We start from the raw sequence: 18,336 nt of genomic DNA, 5'->3' as shown, positions 1-18,336 counted from the left end.
GGTTTCTGTTCTCTTGACCAAGTGCTTCTGTCAATCAAGACTCAAACAAGATGGCAGACAAAGGGAGCTGGGCTTTGGCAATAACAGGCAAGTTCATTCTTTTTCTTTCAGACTCTTTAAAGACATATCTAAGATTTCAAAGCTGGAACAAACATTACAGAAGTAGGTTTGAGTCTTTCTTTGTTTTGGCACACTGCAGCGCACTAAATGTACAGAAGTGAAAATACAACAACTATAAATAAATGCAAGTAGCTTAAGGCGAGACACTGCAGGTGAATAGAGTAAAAAAAAGTTATTATAACTAATAGTTATGACCTTACTTACTCAGTTGATTAATTATATTAATAATTGCAAACATTTTTTGAATTGCAAGTTTTCTAAAATGTTAGGTTTAAATATGCAAATGAGCCATTATTTAATGAAATATGCGCATATTTGCATACATTTCCAGTACAAAAATCTAAACACTGGACGAAGTCAGTTTAAAAATTTTCTTGTTTATTTTTTTTACATATAAGAGTCAAATGTTTTTACAGAGGTAGTCTCTTTTTGTCACTCCATAATTCTGAAAAAAATTAGAACAGACAGAAAAAAAAGTACTTGTTTTAACATATTTGGGCGAATAAAATGTTGTATAAAATCAAGCTAATTCTATATGAACAAATCCCTCTGTAAAAACCTTCAGGATATAGACAGGAACACAAATGTAAAGTGTGGTGTGTGTAAGTGCTGCTGAAGTGGAGATTTATGTCTCAGTGTAGGAGAAAAAACTCTTGGCCTTTAAAAATATGGATTGTAATTGAAATCTATTGACACAAATAGATAAAGTGCCATTAAAGAAAGACTTAACAGTGTCTTGTGGGTGTTTTCTTTCCACTAGTCTGAAAAAACACTTTATAAAAGCCCAAAATCTCAAACTTGAAAAGCGCATGTAAAAAGTGTTTTTGCCTGCAGTGTCTCCCCTTAAGTGTTTTCATATTTAAATCTACAAATATGTCAGATAATCTGCACATTTACTGTAATAAAGCACTATTAAAAACATTCTCAAATATAATAAATAATCTGAATATAAGTTCTTGAATGTTCCTGTGGTTTCTGTGTATGTTTTATAGCCTGTGCCGCTGGTTTTCTGTTGGTGCGGGCCGACATTATCACAGATGCTCCGGCCGGTCAGCTGTTTGTCTATGAGCTGCACAGAGAAGTTTTCCAGAGCGAATTTGAGCCTTTTCATAAAGTCTTCGGTATGTCAGAACAAATCTGTGATCAGTGTTGGGGAAAGTTACTTTAAAAAAAAAAAAAAAGTAATGCATTACAATATTGAGTTACTCCCTAAAAAAGTTACTAATTACGTTACTTAGTTACTTTTGATGGAAAGTAATGCGTTCCGTTACTTTTGCGTTACTTTTTAAATCTGGGCAGGGCTTGCTTGTTTGTTTTTAATATAAAAAGCTCTATTTTTGTCAAATGTAAAAGCCTTTTCACAGCAAAAGCCTCAGGCTTAGAGAAAAGTAAATCTCCGTCTGTACAGTAGACCGCAGAAGAAAAAAGTAAACTCTTCAGCAATACAAAAAGGAAAACAAATGTTAGATTATCTTGAGTAATTTTTGCTTATTAGTATGGATGAATTGGATCATCGAAGGTTAATAAAATGGGATTAAATACATAAAGGATATTTGTATTATTGAACATATTTAATTATTGCAGGTTTTCTTGAATTTGACTGTTTTTATTCATTTTGAAGAACACTGTATCTGTTTTTTAGTGAGTGAGATGAATTAATGCATGTTCACATTTATTCTAGAACTAAAGTAACATCTTACAATTTTTCTCAACATGGGGACAGGAGAGCTTTTGATAAATAAATGGCGGAAAAGGTAACTCAGATATTTTCTTGTTAATTAAAAATGAATGCATTACTTTACTAGTTACTTGGAAAAAGTCATATTATTACGTAACTTGCGTTACTTGTAATGCGTTACCCCCAACACTGGATGTGACCTTGGACGACAAAACCAGTCTTAAATATATTTGGAGCAATAGCCAAAAATACATTGTATAAGTCAAAATTGTTAATTTTTATTTTATGTCAAAAATCATTAGGATATTAAGATCATGTTCCATGATGATATTTAGTAAATTTTCTACTGCAAATATATAAAAACTTAATTTCTGATTAGTAATATGCATTGCTAAGAACTTCATTTGGACAACTTTAAAGGCGATTTTCTAATAGTTGTATCTCAGTAATAAACCATAAATCAATGGAAAGCTTATTTATTCAGCTCTCAGATGATGCATAAATCTGTGTACCTTTATGAGTGGTTTTGTGGTCCAGGGTCACATGTTAAAGGTCATCTGTTTAGTATAAGAGTGTGTTTGACAGCTGATGTGTCCTGATTTATAGGTCATGTTTATAATGATCCCATGGTGTTTAAATGCAATAAGGAGCGATTCCCAGATCTGCCCCGCTGGCTCCGCTTCACCCAGAGAGACCCGTATGAGAACGGATTCCTGTACGGGACGCCGCTGCCACAGGACCATGGCAGGAACATCATCGAGGTCAACAACCCATCGCTGACATTCAAAACAGATCATACTTTATCATATTTACAATTATTTATAAGGCCTTGATATTATCAACATGATCAACTGTGCTGAGTTCACGCTGCAAAAAAAATGCTTTTCTTACTTAGATTTTTTGTCTTGTTTCCAGCCAAAATATCTCAAAATTCTTAAATCAGTGCGTTTTGAGTAAAAATTATTGCCTTGTTTAAAAAAAAAAAAAGTCAAAGTTAAGTGTTTTTGCTTGAAACTGTTCTGTGCACTGCAAAAAAATATCTTGCGTATGTTAGTATTTTTGTCTCATTTTTAGTCAAAATGTCTAAAAAGTTTTAGTCTCACATAGCCAGACGGCTGAAGGTCTAGAATTCATGGCAGCTTTCATTGGCCAAGGCCCGCCCATAAGACCGTTTGATTGACATGTCAAACAACCAATCACAGTTCGTTTCGTTCAGCGTCACGTTTCTGTGCGTGGAAATGCCCCCACGACAACAGACTGGCCTGCAACAAGTCAGTCATTGAAATAACCAGCATTGATAACGAAGACGACGGAGAACAAGCAGTAAATCAGTAATTTCTTACAGATTATTTAGCTTGTTCTAAGCAAAAAAAATCACTTAATTTTGGCTTGTTTTTCTAAAAAAACAAGACAATTTTTACTTGTCTAGAAAATCCTTCTTGATTTAAGAATTTTCAGATATTTTGGCTGGAAACAAGACAAGAAATCGAAGTAAGAAAAGCATTTTTTTGCAGTGTACAATGTGTTGTTCTGCGTTGTCTTTTAGATTTTGGTGATCAACAAGCGGAGTTATGACACGTCTAAAGAGAGGCTGGTGATAAACGTGGGTCCTGCAGGTATGAAATCACTGAGTATAAAATTGGTCTCAATCATCTCTGCATGCGTGACATTCACACACACGGTTTGTGCTGCTCCCAGTAAAGCGGATGCCGTATCAGGCCGAGTTCTTGATCGAGCGCAGAGAGATTGAGAAAGTGCTGCCCGCTGCTGTTCAGGAGGAGATCAGGCTGGACGTTCAGAACCTGTGGGGAACCGGCAGACTGGATTTCGTCAACATCACCTCAGCTCTGGACAGAGGCGGCCGCGTCCCACTGCCTCTGCCGGGATATTTTGAGGGGTGAGGATATAGAGCTAGAACTCTTCATAGCTATTATGATGATGATGATGATGATGTGGTGGTTAAAATTATAGTAGCATATCATATTTTAGTATATTATAGTATTATAATATTACAGTATCAAATACATACTATAGTATTACAGTACATTATAGTATATATGTGACCCTCGACTAAAAAAAAAACAGAAATAAAGGTTGGATTTTTGAAATTGAGATTTATTCATCATCTGAAAGCTGGGTAAATTTCTAAGACAAATGTGACCCTGGACCACAAAACCAGTCATAAGGTTTTTTTTATTTTTTTTTATTTTTATACATCCTCTGAAAGCTGAATACATAAGCTTTCATTGATGTATTGTTTGTTGGGATAGGACAAAATGTTTCAGAGATGCAACTATTTGAAAATCTGCAATCTGAGGGTGCAAAAAAATCTAAATACTGAGAAAATCACCTTTAAAGTTGGTCAAATTAAGTTCTTAGCATTGCATATTACTAATCAAAAATTAAGTTTTGATATATTTATGGAAGAAAATTTACAAAATATCTTCATAGAACATGATCTTTATTTAATATCCTAATGATTTTTGGCATAAATGTATTTTTATATTTGTATTTCTATAAATACACCCGTGCTACTTAAGACTGGTTTTGTGCTCCAGGATCACATATTATGATTTTTATTATTATTATCAATATTTAAAACAGCTAAGTGCATTTTTTCAGGGTTCTTTGATGAACAGAAAGATACAAAGATCAGCATTTATCTGAAATAAAAAGCTTTTGTAACATTATACACTATACTATTAAAAAGCCTGGATTTTTTTTATTTTAATTGTGTGATTTATGATTAAAACATGACTAAATAAATTATATCAAGAGATATGACAGGATAAAAACAGGTCTTATTATCTTCCATAATTTTGCTTCTCAAAGTCTTTTCATCTTGGTTTAAAACATTTTAACTGTAAAAAGTTCTTTAAGACATATGAGACCCAGGACCACAAAACCAGTCATAAGGGTCAATGAATCAGAATAAATAAGCTTTCCATCGATGTATGGTTTGTTAGGATAGGACAATATTTGGTCGAGATACAACTATTTAAACATCTGGAATCTGAGGGTGCAAAAAAAATCTAAATATTGAGAAAATCGCCTTTAAAGTTGTCCAAATGAAGTTCTTAGCAATGCATATTACTAATCAAAAATAAAATTTAGATATATTTACGGTAAGAAATTTACTAAATATCTTCATGGAACATGATCCTAATATCCCAATGATTTTTAGCATAAAAGAAAAATTTATCATTTTAATCCATACAATGTATTTTTGGCTATTGCTACAAATATACATGCACTTAAGACTGGTTTTGCGCTCCAGGGTCACATATTTTGTGTTGAACTATTGACCACACACTTAATAATCCCATATTTTGTCATGTGTCTCAGTGTGTATGTGAAACTGGGTTCAGACCAGCCCTTTTCCAAATGCATGCTGCGCCTGGAGACGCCGGAGCATCAGAGAGAGTGTGAGTCTGGAGGGAAGATCAGCGGAGACTGCAGCACCTGCACAAACCCCATCAACTGCATCAGCTGGTGCAGATCTGCTCTGGTGAGACAACACACACCTCAGCTCAGAAACGTTTGAGTGATGCATACTTCACCTCCATCCTCACACATCTGCCATCCCACAGTTTGATCTGTCCAGACCCGTTCCTCCGGCTCCGGTCCCGACCGTGGGCTCAGGTGTTCTGGAGTGGGGTGGAGAGTTCAGTCCTCCGGAGTCTCCTCCTGACAGAGATTTCTTCCCTGACTACATTGTCACCATCATCGTTCCACTGGCTCTGGTTGTGATCCTCTGTGTCCTCCTGGCCTACATCATGTGCTGCAGGAGAGAGGGACTGTATGTACAGCAGACTCAGCTTTAACACACTGCAAAAAAAGCTTATCTTACTTAGTATTTATGTCTTGTTTCAAGTCTATGTAGCCCCTATTAATACACTGCAAAAGTGCTTTTCTAACTTGTTTCCAGCCAAAATATCTAAAAATTCTTAAATCAAGAAGGATTTTCTAGACAAGCAAAAATGGTCTTGTTTCAGAAAAAAAAAGTTAAAATGAAATGTGTTTTTGCTTGAAACAAGCAAGAAAATCTGCCAATGGAGTAAGAAAAATAATCTAGTTGTCTGCTTGAAATAAGATTATTTTTCTTATCCCATGGGCAAAAAAAAAAAAAATCAATTAACAATAATTTTTACTTGTCTAGAAAATCCATCTTGAGTTAAGAATTTTCAGATATTTTGGCTGGAAACAAGACAAAAAATCAGTACGAAAATCATGTTTTGCAGTGTAAGGGTATTTCTAAGGCATTAAAATAAAAGTCTTGTATATGTTCTATCATCTCATGATTACTCATAACAACAAGTATAATGCATTAAAATACTTGAGGTCATAACTTTTAAGATTATGATTATTTATAACACACAATGGACGCCACATTAAATCTACTTCATTTATAATGGACTGTCTCATATTAACATTTATTTTTGACGTTATATTACGTTTGATGTTCACCTAGTCTATTTACTATAAGCTTAAACTTTCCAACTACATGTCAACTAATGCTCCTTAGACTATTAGCAGACTAAGGTTAAGAATACTCATGAGATGATATATAACATATTATAAGGTTTTTATAATACTTTATGCATTCATTATAATGCCTTAAGAATACCCTTATGATGTATTATGAATGCAGGCTTCATAGAAAATGCTACCAAAATATCTAAAAATTCCTAAATTAAGATGCACTTACTGGATAAGCAAAATTGCATGAGATATTTAGTCTTGTTTTAAGCAAACTGCACTTACTTTCGCTTTTTTCCCCCCCGGAAACAAGACTAAATATCTTATGCTATTTTGCTTATTTAGTAAATGCAATTAATTTAAGATTTCTCAGACAAAAATACTAAGATAAGCCTTTCTTTTTTTTGCAGTGCATTTACTGCTGTTTTAATAAGCATTCTAAGTTTTCTCTTCTCTTTGTCTTTGTGATTTACAGTGTGAAACGAAACGCCAAGACTCCTGAGTAAGTAATCTATACTCTATCACCTTGATTATGTGCAGGAAAAAGCATTGTTTTTAGATTTTAGTCTATTTTTCCTTACATAACATGTCATCTTTTAGAAAAGTGGAAAGAAAATACGAAATACTTATTTAACTGTCCTGCATCATATTTGCTGAATAATTAAAAAAAAAAAAAAATCCCATTAATTTTGATGAACGGATTAAAAAAAAAAAAAAAAAAGTTTTTTTTTTTTCAAACACATCACACAGTCCCATAGAATATGATGCATTTTGTTGCATCAGCTTTTGACAACTATTTGTAAGGAGAAGTCTTGTATTCTCTGTTAATCAGCAGAAAACTGCCACATACAAAAATGCTTTTCTTACTTTGATTTGTCTTGTTTCCAGACAAAATATCTAAGTAAGAAATGCATTTTTTTGCAGTGCAAAGACGTGATTTTTGTCTTCCTCTGAACCAGATTGCAACTCTTTGATTAATTCTCAGCCCATTTTCACACATACAACATGATTTGATACCCAATTCTAATTTCAAGCTTAGAATTATGGCCAAAGACAGAAGAAAATGCAAACATGAACCAGATGTTTTGGCCGTTACTACATCCAAAATTAAAAAAATGTAAAAATATTATTTATAAATTCCTGTAAATTTCTTTGATGATAAAAGTCAAATGAACATTAAAGAGTTTTTTTGCAAAAACGGATAATTTGATTTGGAACCATTTTTTTTTAAATTTCATTGAGCATTCCAATTAATCTCAATCGAACTGCAGTTGGGGTTTTTTGATTAAGTAATCAAATAACCAAAAATATAGCTAACTAACACAAAAACATGATTTTTGAAAATAAAAAAATCTGTTTTTGCAAATAAACTCTTCATATTATTCCAGTCCTTCACTAATTATAAATTAAATGATACATTTTGTATACTATCTGGCAACAAAAACTAACAATTTTGACTTTTGACTGCTTTACTTATATACTGTTGTATTAAAGCTGAATTTGATTTTGCAAATCAATTTTTTTTTCAAGATGCAGATAAATATTTTTTCTCTTTCTTTTCTCTATATTTCTTATTTAACCCTCTAACTCTAGCACCCTCTATTCTAATTCTATTCTAAAAAAATAAACAAAAAAACTGGCCCTTTTAGACTGATTCTTTATTCATGTACTTATTGCTTGTTTTCTAATAAAAAAAACTAACTAACTAACTAACACTAGTTTCTGTGTTCGTGTTGTATCCCATCTCTATTAGCTTACTTACAATTTTTTTTTAAACACAAAAAAACAAACACTAGCTTCTTTGTTCTTGTATCTATTTTTAGGCCTCTAACACTAGCTTGCTTTTCTTTTTTTATTCTATCTACACTGCAAAAAAAGGGATTTTCTAACTTAGTATTTTTGTCTTGTTTCTAGTCAAAATATTTAAGAATTCTTAAATTAAGATGCATTTACTACATAAGCAAAATATTAGATATTTAGTCTTGTTTCCAGGGTAAAAAACTAAATTAAGAGCCTTTTGCTTAAAATAAGTAAAATTATCTGCCAGTGGGCTTAGTAAAATACGACTTATACGACTATTTGACTTACCCCACTGACAGATAATTTCACTTGTTTGCAGGGGGGGAAACTAAATTAAGTGCTTTTTGCTTAAAACAAGACTAAATATCTAATGTAATTTTGCTTATCCTGTAAATGCATCTTAATTTTAAATTGTCATTTCGACTAGAAACAAGACTAAAATACTAAGGTAAGCCTTTTTTACATCCATTGTCCTCTTTTGTAAGTCGTTTTGGATAAAAAGCATCTGATAAATCTAAATAAATCTAAATGTAAATGTAAATATAAATAGAAATAAATAGAGTATTAATTTTGATCCTGGCTGTATCCACTCTTCAGATTTCTGTTTTGAAAAAGTATGCAAATCATTGCATCTTTAATGGGATTCAATATGCACATGCAATCCTAACACAGGAAATATTTCTCAATGTACTAATTGACCAAATAATTTACTGATATCTGTTAGTTTAACTTTTTACCTTTTTGACTTGTGTGTCTGAGCACATTTTCCCTTCTTGTGGTCTCAGTCTGCAGCTGTATCATCACCACACCATCCAGGATAACGCCAGCGAGCTGCGCAGGATGGCCACCGGCGACAGGCGAACCGTGGACCGTCCTCGACAATGTTTACAGCCGCTCCTCATGGCAGAGCAGGCGATGGCGGAGAGCTGAGGGACATCAGAGCCGTTCTAACAGCCACCATCTGTGGAAATGTGTTACAGTCACTAATAGTGTCCTACTTTGTGTGTTTAATGAAGTCATGAAATCACCCCACTGCAAAAAATGCTTTTCTTACTTAGATTTTTTGTCTCGTTTCCAGCCAAAATAACCACAGATTCTTAAATCAAGAAGGATTTTCTAGACGAGTAAAAAATATTTTCTTGTTTTCAGAAAAAACAAGCCAAAATTAAGTGCATTTTTACTTGAAACAAGCTAAATAATCTGCCAATGGGGTAAGAAAAATAATCTTGCTTTGTCTGTTTGAAATAAGATTTTATTGGCAGATTATTTACCTTTACTATTTACCTGTTTTTTTCTTGAAACATGTTCAACAACAGTACAGTTGTTAAGATCCAGAAACAAAGAAGTAAAAATCATAAATCAAATAAAACATAAAATTTGTATAAATCTATATGAGCCGTGCTGCTGTGCGGTACATTTTGAGTGTTTTGAAGCCTTTGTGTGATGGTGCACTGCAAAATAAAATGATTTTCTTACTTAGATTTTTTGTCTTTTTCCAGTCAAAATATCTGAAAAATTCTTAAATCAAGAAGGATTTTCTAGACAAGTAAATAGTTTTTTCTTTTCAGAAAAAAACTACTCAAATTTAAGTGCAAAATAATCTGCCAATGGGGGGGGGTAAGAAAACTAATCTTGTTTTCTGTTTGAAATAAGATTATTTTTCTTACCCCATTGGCAGATTATTTTGCTTGTTCCAAGCGAAAACTTGTCTAGAATCTAAGTAAGAAAAGCATTTTTTTTTTGCAGTGCAAAATGTAGCTTCATAAATCATACGGATCATTTTTAATAAGGAAGGTCAGAGTATGCACATCCAAAGCATTTTGGCCAGGTCCAATATCACAAAAATACATCAGATAATGCAAAAAAGAACTGCACACTGTTGTTCTCTCTTTATTTAGGAAAGGTTGCAACCCACACGTATGCACTGCAGAAGATGCATTTCTTTGATTTTGTCTTGCTTCCAGCCAAAATATCTAAAAATTCTTAAAGGATAGCTATTGCCAAAATGCAACCTGGGCTGTTTTTTTTTTTTTTTTACTGTAAATGAGACAAACATAGGGGCATAACCAGACAAGTTATGCCCCTAGTACTCCCATTCACCGGCCATTGACCACAAAACGAAATCACGGTCAATCTCAAAAACGGCTTGTTTGTCGTAATTATGCTTTTAGATATAAGTTTGTCTCGTTTACAGTAAAAAAACAAAACAAAAAAAAACAGCCAATGTTGCATTTTGGCAATAGTTATCCTTTAAATCAAGAAGGATTTACTAGACAAGTAAAATAATTTTCTTGTTTTCAGAAAAAAAAAAAAAGTCAAAATTAAGTAAGTTTTTGCTTAGAACAAGCAAAATAATCTGCCATTGGAGTAAGCAAAAAAAAATAAAAATAATAAAAATCTTATTTTAAACAGAAAACGATTATTTTTCTTACCCCACTGGCAGATTATTTAGCTTGTTTCAAGCAAAAACACACTTCATTTTGACTTGTTTTTTTCTGTAATAAAGACAATAATTTTTACTAATCTAGAAAAAAATTCTTGATTTAAGAATTTTTGATATTTTGGCTGGAAACAAGACAAAAATGTAAGTAAGAAAAGCATTTTTTGCAGTGTGTCTGCAAGATGTCTGTTAAAGATCTCTTGATCTGGAAAGCATCTGCAGGGTACAAACATCTGACAGATCTCTTTCAGATGTCCGTTCTAAATCATAAACATCTTAAAGACATCTGATATACATCTATTTGACATCTAATAGGAAACGTCCAATAGATGTATTGCAGATGAGCAAACATGCTAAAAAATACGTAATGCAGACGTCAAATAGACGTCTCTGTGATGTACGTGTGCTATCAGGAAATGTTACGATAATGCGACCAAAACATGAACTTTGAACTTTTTCTAAATAAAGGGAGAACAGTGTGCAGATCTTTTTTTGTATTATTTCATTTTTAATAAGGACTATGAATATCATTGTCAGTTTGCATTGGTCAAATCTGAGCGATCAGTTTAACCTTCAGTCTTTAGTCATTCGATTACACCAAAACTTTTAACATAGTTTTTTTTTTTTTGTGGTACCAAAAATTGGACATTGTTTAAAAAAAGGTACATAGAAAATAAAAGGGAAATATGAAAAAAAGCCATTTTTAAAAGTCAAGTATTGCTGCTGATACAATCCAGAATTAGTTTATTCCTACTCCAGACAATGGGAACATGATCTTTCTTTGGAGTTTGGATCAGTATACTGGATGTCTGTCACTTTTATATCAATTTTAAGATTATATGCAGTGTATAGTGTGGTTTGATGTGGAAAAATGTGTATCCTGATGAACTATCAGCTACTTCACCATTAAATACTTTGATTGGTTTGTTAAAGGTGCCTTCAGTAAATGTTTTTTTGTGTTCTAAAAGCATAGATAATACCATAATACCATACCATAATGGTGTTCAGTGTTGCAAATTTCCTGAGAAAATTTGATTAGGAATATGATTTGAAATGTTAATTTAGATTTGCTGTTTGCTTAAAAAAAAAAAAAAAAAAAAAAATTTTTTTTACATATATATATATATATATATATATATATATATATATATATAATATTAAAATATAAATAATATTTATTTATTTTTAAGGGGAGACACTGCAGGCAAAAATGCTGTTTTTTCATGCATCTGTTAAGTTTGAGATTTTGGGCTTTTTGTTTTTTTCATGAAGTGTTTTTTTTTTTCAGACTAGTGGTTAGAAAACATCCAAAAAACACTGTTAAGTGTTTCTTTTATAGCACTTTATCTATTTGTTTCAATAGATTTCAATTACAATACATATATTTAAAGGCTATTTTCTCAAAATGAGTGTTTTCTCCTAGACTGAGCCATAAATCTGCACTTCAGTAGCACTTACACACCTAAGTAACACACACTAAACTGAGCATTTTTATTCTACATCTATATCCTAAAGGTTTTTACACAGGGATTTGTTCATAAAGTATTTGCTTGCAACATTTTATTCCCCAAAAATGGTAAAAAAAAAAAAAAAAAATAGTGTTTCCTGTCTGCTCTAAGTTTTTTTCTGAATTATGTTGCGATAAATATACTCTAATATATCAAAAAAATTAAACAAGAATTTTGAAACTGAGTTTTTAGATTTTTGTGCTAGAAATGCATGCAAATTAGCGCATATTTCATTAAATAATGGCTCATTTGCATATTTAAACCTAACATTTTAGAAAACATGTAATACAAAAAAATGTTTGCAATTATCAATGTAATCAATCAACTGAGTAAGTAAGGTGATAAGTAGTAGTTAATTTTTTTACCCTATTTCCCTGCAGCGTCTCGCCTTAATAAACAATTGCATTTTATGTATTTTCTAATTAACCAGTCAAACTACGCATTCTGAACAATTATATTTTTAAGCATTGATTTGGTAGTTAGTTAGTATTCTACACATAATAAAAAGTCTGTAAAACAACAACTAATGTGTTAACTTAAAGGAATTTTCTGTATTTTGAATTTTTCACAAGTTCATGTGTTTTATTATGTGTTTTTAGATCACAGCTAATGTCCTGGCAAAAAATTACCACTAACAGTTACCTTTTCCATTTTTCCATATATTTTTAACTGATCAACAAGTGCAGATACAAACTAATAACAAAGTTGTTTCCAGCCAAAATATCTAAAAATTCTTAAATCAAGAAGGATTTTCTAGACAAGTGAAAATTATTGTCTTGTTTACAGAAAAAAATAAGTCAAAATTAAGACTTTTTCCTTAAGAGTTTTTGCTTAAAACAAGCTAAATAATCTGCCAACAGGGTAAAATAGTCTTATTTCAGTAAATAGTCTTAGTTACCTGCGTCGAGACATTCACCATCTTTAAGACCTTTTCTGCTTCTTAGGTTGTACAGGTATTATTTCACACGTTGTCTCCACTGATATTGATAAAGCACGATAATAAGTGTTCCCTTCCGAAGGGAACTCTCACTGCGTCCTCTAGAGGGCGCTTTTGGGGAACGCTGCAGCGTGCCTCGAGTCTGAAGAATGCATAGAAAAACTACATGAAATGGCCGGCGCCAGCGTATGACGTCACCGCGGCGCGTCAGTCGCTGCCGTTGCGTCACTACCGGGCGACCATAACATAAAGAGGCGCCCGTGCAACACAATACATCTTCGCTGTCTTCAGCTTTCCCGGTTTGGATGTGCATGGGAAGAAACGGTAAGAATCCTTTCTTTGAACTACTATCATGGCAAGCACTAGCAAGTCGTTTAAACGGTGTGTTCATCTGTGTCCGCGTTATTTGACACCTGATGACACACATGATCTTTGCGATATTCTGTTTGGGCTAAGAGCACACACGCGATGTCCTTGAGGGGGCATTGTGTATACATTATGAGCGCTTCTCTATGAAGAAGCTCCGGTCTCGTCTGTCTCTCTTTCTGAGGAAAGATGAGCGTCCACTTGCCCCTCGCGGTTCGGGTCCTGCCGTTGCCGAGGCACGGAGGAAACTGAGCTCGTGGGGCTCGCAAGTGGAACTGGCTGACGATCTTGAGAGGGGTCTCTCTCTCTCGCCAGCCGGAGACGACGACAGGCTCCTAGCTGATGATGGTGCGTTATCGCTGACGTCATCAGATCCAGGAGCAAGTGCTCTTTTGGGTTCCACCCAAGAAGAGCAGGAAATGCTAGAGATGGATGAAGACGCTGAGGCTGAATCCTCTCTACCTTCCTGCCCTGCATACGAAGAGCTGCCAGAGGTTATGGACCGCACCACGGCCAGGCTTGTCCTGCTGTGGAAGCGGGCTAGAAAGATAGCGCCGCGGGGTCGCCTTGACGAGCGATATCTTTTCAGGCCATAACCATCCAGCTCTGGTGAGTCTCCCATTCCTTCCCGATCTTCATACTGAAATCGAGAGGGTCTGGAAAAAGCCGTACGCGGCGCGCATTCATAGTTCGTCCATTGCGAACTATGCTAGTATCGAGGGTTTGCGCGACCACGGCTATGAGAGGACGCCCCTTGTGGAAGAGATGCTATCTCTCCACAGGGCGGGCTTTCTCTCTCAAGACTCCCTCTCTGCCTTCTCCGGCCCTGCTGAACGGCAGAGCGTATGCAGCAGCAGGTCAGGCGGTGGGTGCACTGCACACCATGGCAGTGCTCCAAGCCTACCCAGCCGATCTGCTGAAAAATCCTTTATCCCTCGAAGGTCCAGGTATTAGCCCGAACACCACAGGGGTCCTGCTCCGCCTCCTTCTGAGGAACGGAGGTAGGTGCAGAAGGCTAGTGTTGCATCCCGCGCTCCTCCCCCGCCTGCGAGCAGGTCTAGGAGGCGACGCGGATCGAGAGGTGACAGACAGGATTTCAGGGAAGTCATCCAAGCGAGACAAAATTCTCGCAGGGGTCAGAGTAATACCTCTCCTTCCCTCGGTCCAGTCGGGTCGCCATATTAATTCCCCTGTCTCCATTTAAGCTTCCTGCACTCCCCGGACCCATGATGTCCTTTGGGGGTTCTACCTGTATAGAACCCTAATTTTCGGACGGTCTGGAATCAGGCGGTCTCTGAAAAAAAAAAAAAAACCCCGCCTCTTTCTATGAAACAGGATGCTTTTAAATGGGTGAGTATGATCCATTTTTTACGTGAAGGAACTTCATACTGTCTCAGACCTGTGTATGTTTTTCTCTATTCACAGAAGAAATACGACGAGTCTACGGCAGACGCCCCCTCTGATCCTATGGATTAAGGTTACGGCAGTGTTTGCCCTCTCCACTCCACAGGCTGTGCGGTAAATCAACCCTTACAGCATATATTACACATAGGACCTCTGTCCTCTTCAAGGTAAGCTCCCTAAGTTTTTCTTAGGTTTGCCCTTGGTATGTTTATGCTGTCCTTTGCAGGCCTAGTGTAGACTTATGTCCTGTTGAGACAGGAGCATAACTCCCTAGTTACGCCCCCCTTATGGCTGGATAGGCGTGTTGCCTGCAGGGTTTGGGTTGCGTGTTGTGTTTTTCCCTCAGAAAAGGAATGTGGAAACATCTCAACGGAGCACCCCTCCCTTCCGGTTGTATGGTGGTGTCCGTCTACACAACACTCGTTCCAGCACAATCGGGCTTCTCCCTTCAGTGGTTAAACGAGCAAAAGGAAATTTTTCCTTTCTCCCTAGGTAAGCATCTTAAGATATTTATATTTAAGATTGCACTAGTATGTTTAACTCTGTTGCAGACGGCCTGCGTGCGAGGATCCGCTTCGTGTCCTCTCCTAAATACGGTTTCTATGGAAACTGAGTGTCTACACCTGTTGAGACAGGTGTTCACTTACATAGGAGTACCAGCAGTCCGGAGTGCTCGCTGCGGACTCGGAGCAGGTTTGGTTGCTCCCTTTTCTGCGGAAAAGGCTTTTTATTTGAGCACCACCTGGTGACACGCTTTCCAGCTGGGGTCTTGATTCTCGGTGTGCGCTCCCCTTTCTGAGGAAAGGGGTTTTTATCTGAGCGCTACTTTGAGACTCTCTTCAAGTCGCCTCATTCTAAGCCTGAGGGCTGAAGCAGCACTTGATGTAGGATCTACACCCAGGCTGTCGAATGTCTCCCCTTCAGAGGGTTTGAGCATCCTTCGGTGTTTAACACCTTAGAAAGCCGTCACTTTAGGATCGATTCTCGCTCCCCAGGCCTAGTTCCACTTCCCTTTCTGAGGAAAGGTTTACGAAGTGTCTGAACTAGGAAGCTGCCCTTATTCATTTCGGAGCTTCCCAGAAACTTTCAAGGCAAACAGTGCTCCCCTTTCTGAGGAATGGGTTTGTTAAGGTTAAGAGCTCACGTTCCTCCCTGTGCGCAGGATTGCTGGAACGGACCTGAGCTCCCCTAATCCAGGGTTTCCTTCAGAGCAACTTCCCAGGACTGAGTGCTCCCCCTTCTGAGGAATGGGTTTGTTAAGGTTAAGAGCTCACGTTCCTCCCTGTGCGCAGGATTGCTGGAACGGACCTGAGCTCCCCTAATTCAGGGTTTCCTTCAGAGCAACTTCCCAGGACTGAATGCTTCCTCCCTCCTGAGGGTAGGAATCTACCAGGGACAGACCTTTGAGAGTTATGGACCTGCTACAAGGATGTTGGCGTGCCCCCTTTCCAGGGTTCACTTATAAGAGCACCACTCCTTGGTGGCCAAGTTCTCCTCCCTGTTTCCCAGGGTAGGAGCTTGACCTTCATGCTTCAGGTTTCTACTCTCCAGCCTTTATTCTGGATGTATGCTCCCCTCTATGAAGGGTAACAGTGAGAGCATTCGCTCCTGTTCGGTTGTGCAGCTCCCCTTCTGGGAAGGGTCTTCTATGAGCGCCAACCCACCTTCGTGAGATTGCCAGACCTTCATACAGGTCGCGTGGACCGGGCTGTGCACGCTTCCCCTTTTCATTAAGGGTTCCCTAAAAAGACAGCAGTGCCCCCTTCTGGAGAAGCGATTCTCCCTGTGGATCAGGGTCAGGATTTTTGTCCTCCACTGTCGTCCACTATTGCAGGATGGTCTCAGCTCCATGTTCTTCTCTGTTGACAGATAGCTTGCGAGCTTCTGTCCAGGGGAGGGTTAGTGTGGCAATCCCCTCACCTTCAGGGTTATCCCCTTTCCGTCTCTTCAGACGGCATGGAGCTGATAGTGAAACCCTCTGGGAAAACACTCTCCTTAAATCCGATCATGTCGGTAAGCGTCCCACGCTATGCCTGGGCGTCTTCCAGTTAAAACCACAAGTGTGGTAAGTGCACACACACCTGGGGCACTTCTATAAAATCCACGTGTTGGTAGGTTCCCACCAAGTTTGGGTTCCTCTTTTAAATCCCTTTTGGTATGGGTCACACGTTTTGCCTTGTTCCCATCTATTGGAGTCGGCTCACAACCCCGGTTCCCTGGGTTCGACTCCTTTGATATCTTAGCTGATGTCTGCTGACCATCCACTATTAGGGCGCGCCACTACTAGTGGCCCTTTGAACGGACCCAGGACAGGTTTCTGCCCTCATATGGGAGCCAGTTCCTGAGGGAACTAGGCCCTATGTTGCGGTAGTTTCTGGTTCTGACAAGTCTAAGTTTCCATCGAAGCTTAGCCGTTTCCCTCAGAAGGAATTACTATAATTCCAAGCCTGAGCTGTGCCCTGGGTTCTACCCAGTCTGGTAAGTGGGTAACAGGTCAGGCCTCTGGCCGGGAGGGGTAACGTTTTGACAGCCGTCACCACGTCCTAGTAGGGGCAATTCCTCTCAGAATTGTTGCTTAGTGCTCGCTGGCTTAGCATGCACTCCCCTCAGCATGGCAGTGTTGGTATACCGTTCCCCAAAAGCGCCCTCTAGAGGACGCAGTGAGAGTTCCCTTCGGAAGGGAACGTCTCAGGTTACGTATGTAACCCTAGTTCCCTGAGAATAGGGAACGAGACACTGCGTCCTCTAGGCTTCTTCGCCATGCTTCGGACGATAAAGCTTCAGACTTTGAAGATGTATTGTGTTGCACGGGCGCCTCTTTATGTTATGGTCGCCCGGTAGTGACGCAACGGCAGCGACTGACGCGCCGCGGTGACGTCATACGCTGGCGCCGGCCATTTCATGTAGTTTTTCTATGCATTCTTCAGACTCGAGGCACGCTGCAGCGTTCCCCAAAAGCGCCCTCTAGAGGACGCAGTGTCTCGTTCCCTATTCTCAGGGAACTAGGGTTACATACGTAACCTGAGACGTTTTCCATCGTCTTCTTTGAGCTCTTGGCGGTAGCCAACTACACTACGCTACAAGCGTATCTACAAAAGCGGCAGCCAATGAGCGCAAGGATTCTAACGACGGTTAGTGAATCACAGCGAGTGACGTAAACATGGCGAAAATGCATTGAGGGGCGACCCGCGCCATGTAAAATTAAAACGGTTTTTATACAAAACTACTGTGAGGAGAGTTTTCATCTCCTGTGAATTTACATTTATTTATTTTAATAAAACTTTTAAAATTAAAACCAAATTGCTGAATGGACTTTTAAAGTTATTTATCCATGGTATTTTTTCCGATGCAGATGTCAGGTGCCAGATTTCAAACAAAGTAAACAAAGTGCAGTAAACTGTAAAACTGCAATATGAACCAGAGTGGTTTTAAAAAATTAAAAATAATATAGTAAGATACACCAGTTTGCAGTGTTTTGTACAGTTAAAATAGCTAGAACCCAACTGAAGCCTGCTTTTACTGGAAAAATAGGGTGGATAGGGGTCGAGAATTACACTTAGTGTTGTGTCACTGCCTGAAATATTTTTATGAGGCCCAGTTATGC

At 37.4% G+C, this 18,336-nt stretch overlaps 1 protein-coding gene across 1 annotated transcript; it reads left to right on the top strand.

Annotated features, from left to right (window-relative positions):
* On the top strand, nt 1-11,449 carry LOC141297945 (alpha-sarcoglycan-like). Its single transcript, XM_073828429.1, has 9 exons — nt 1-87; nt 1,113-1,241; nt 2,405-2,559; nt 3,345-3,414; nt 3,497-3,695; nt 5,144-5,306; nt 5,389-5,597; nt 6,753-6,779; nt 8,863-11,449. Exons 1-9 carry the CDS (start codon nt 51-53, stop codon nt 9,005-9,007), a joined length of 1,134 nt encoding a protein of 377 aa, XP_073684530.1. The 5' UTR covers nt 1-50; the 3' UTR covers nt 9,008-11,449.
* Nucleotides 11,450-18,336: the final 6,887 nt, after the last annotated feature.

This window comes from Garra rufa, chromosome 22, assembly GCF_049309525.1.
Source record: "Garra rufa chromosome 22, GarRuf1.0, whole genome shotgun sequence".
Taxonomy (NCBI): Eukaryota; Metazoa; Chordata; class Actinopteri; order Cypriniformes; family Cyprinidae; genus Garra; species Garra rufa.
The sequence above is the reverse complement of the archived record's forward strand: the minus strand, read 5'-3'. Positions and strand labels throughout refer to the sequence as shown.

Coding starts and splice junctions, on each gene's coding strand:
- LOC141297945 (XM_073828429.1), top strand. CDS start 51: ATGGCAGACAAAGGGAGCTGGGCTTTGGCAATAACAG. Junction 1,242..2,404: donor GCCTTTTCATAAAGTCTTCG/GTATGTCAGAAC, acceptor CCTGATTTATAG/GTCATGTTTATAATGATCCC. Junction 6,780..8,862: donor CGAAACGCCAAGACTCCTGA/GTAAGTAATCTA, acceptor TTGTGGTCTCAG/TCTGCAGCTGTATCATCACC.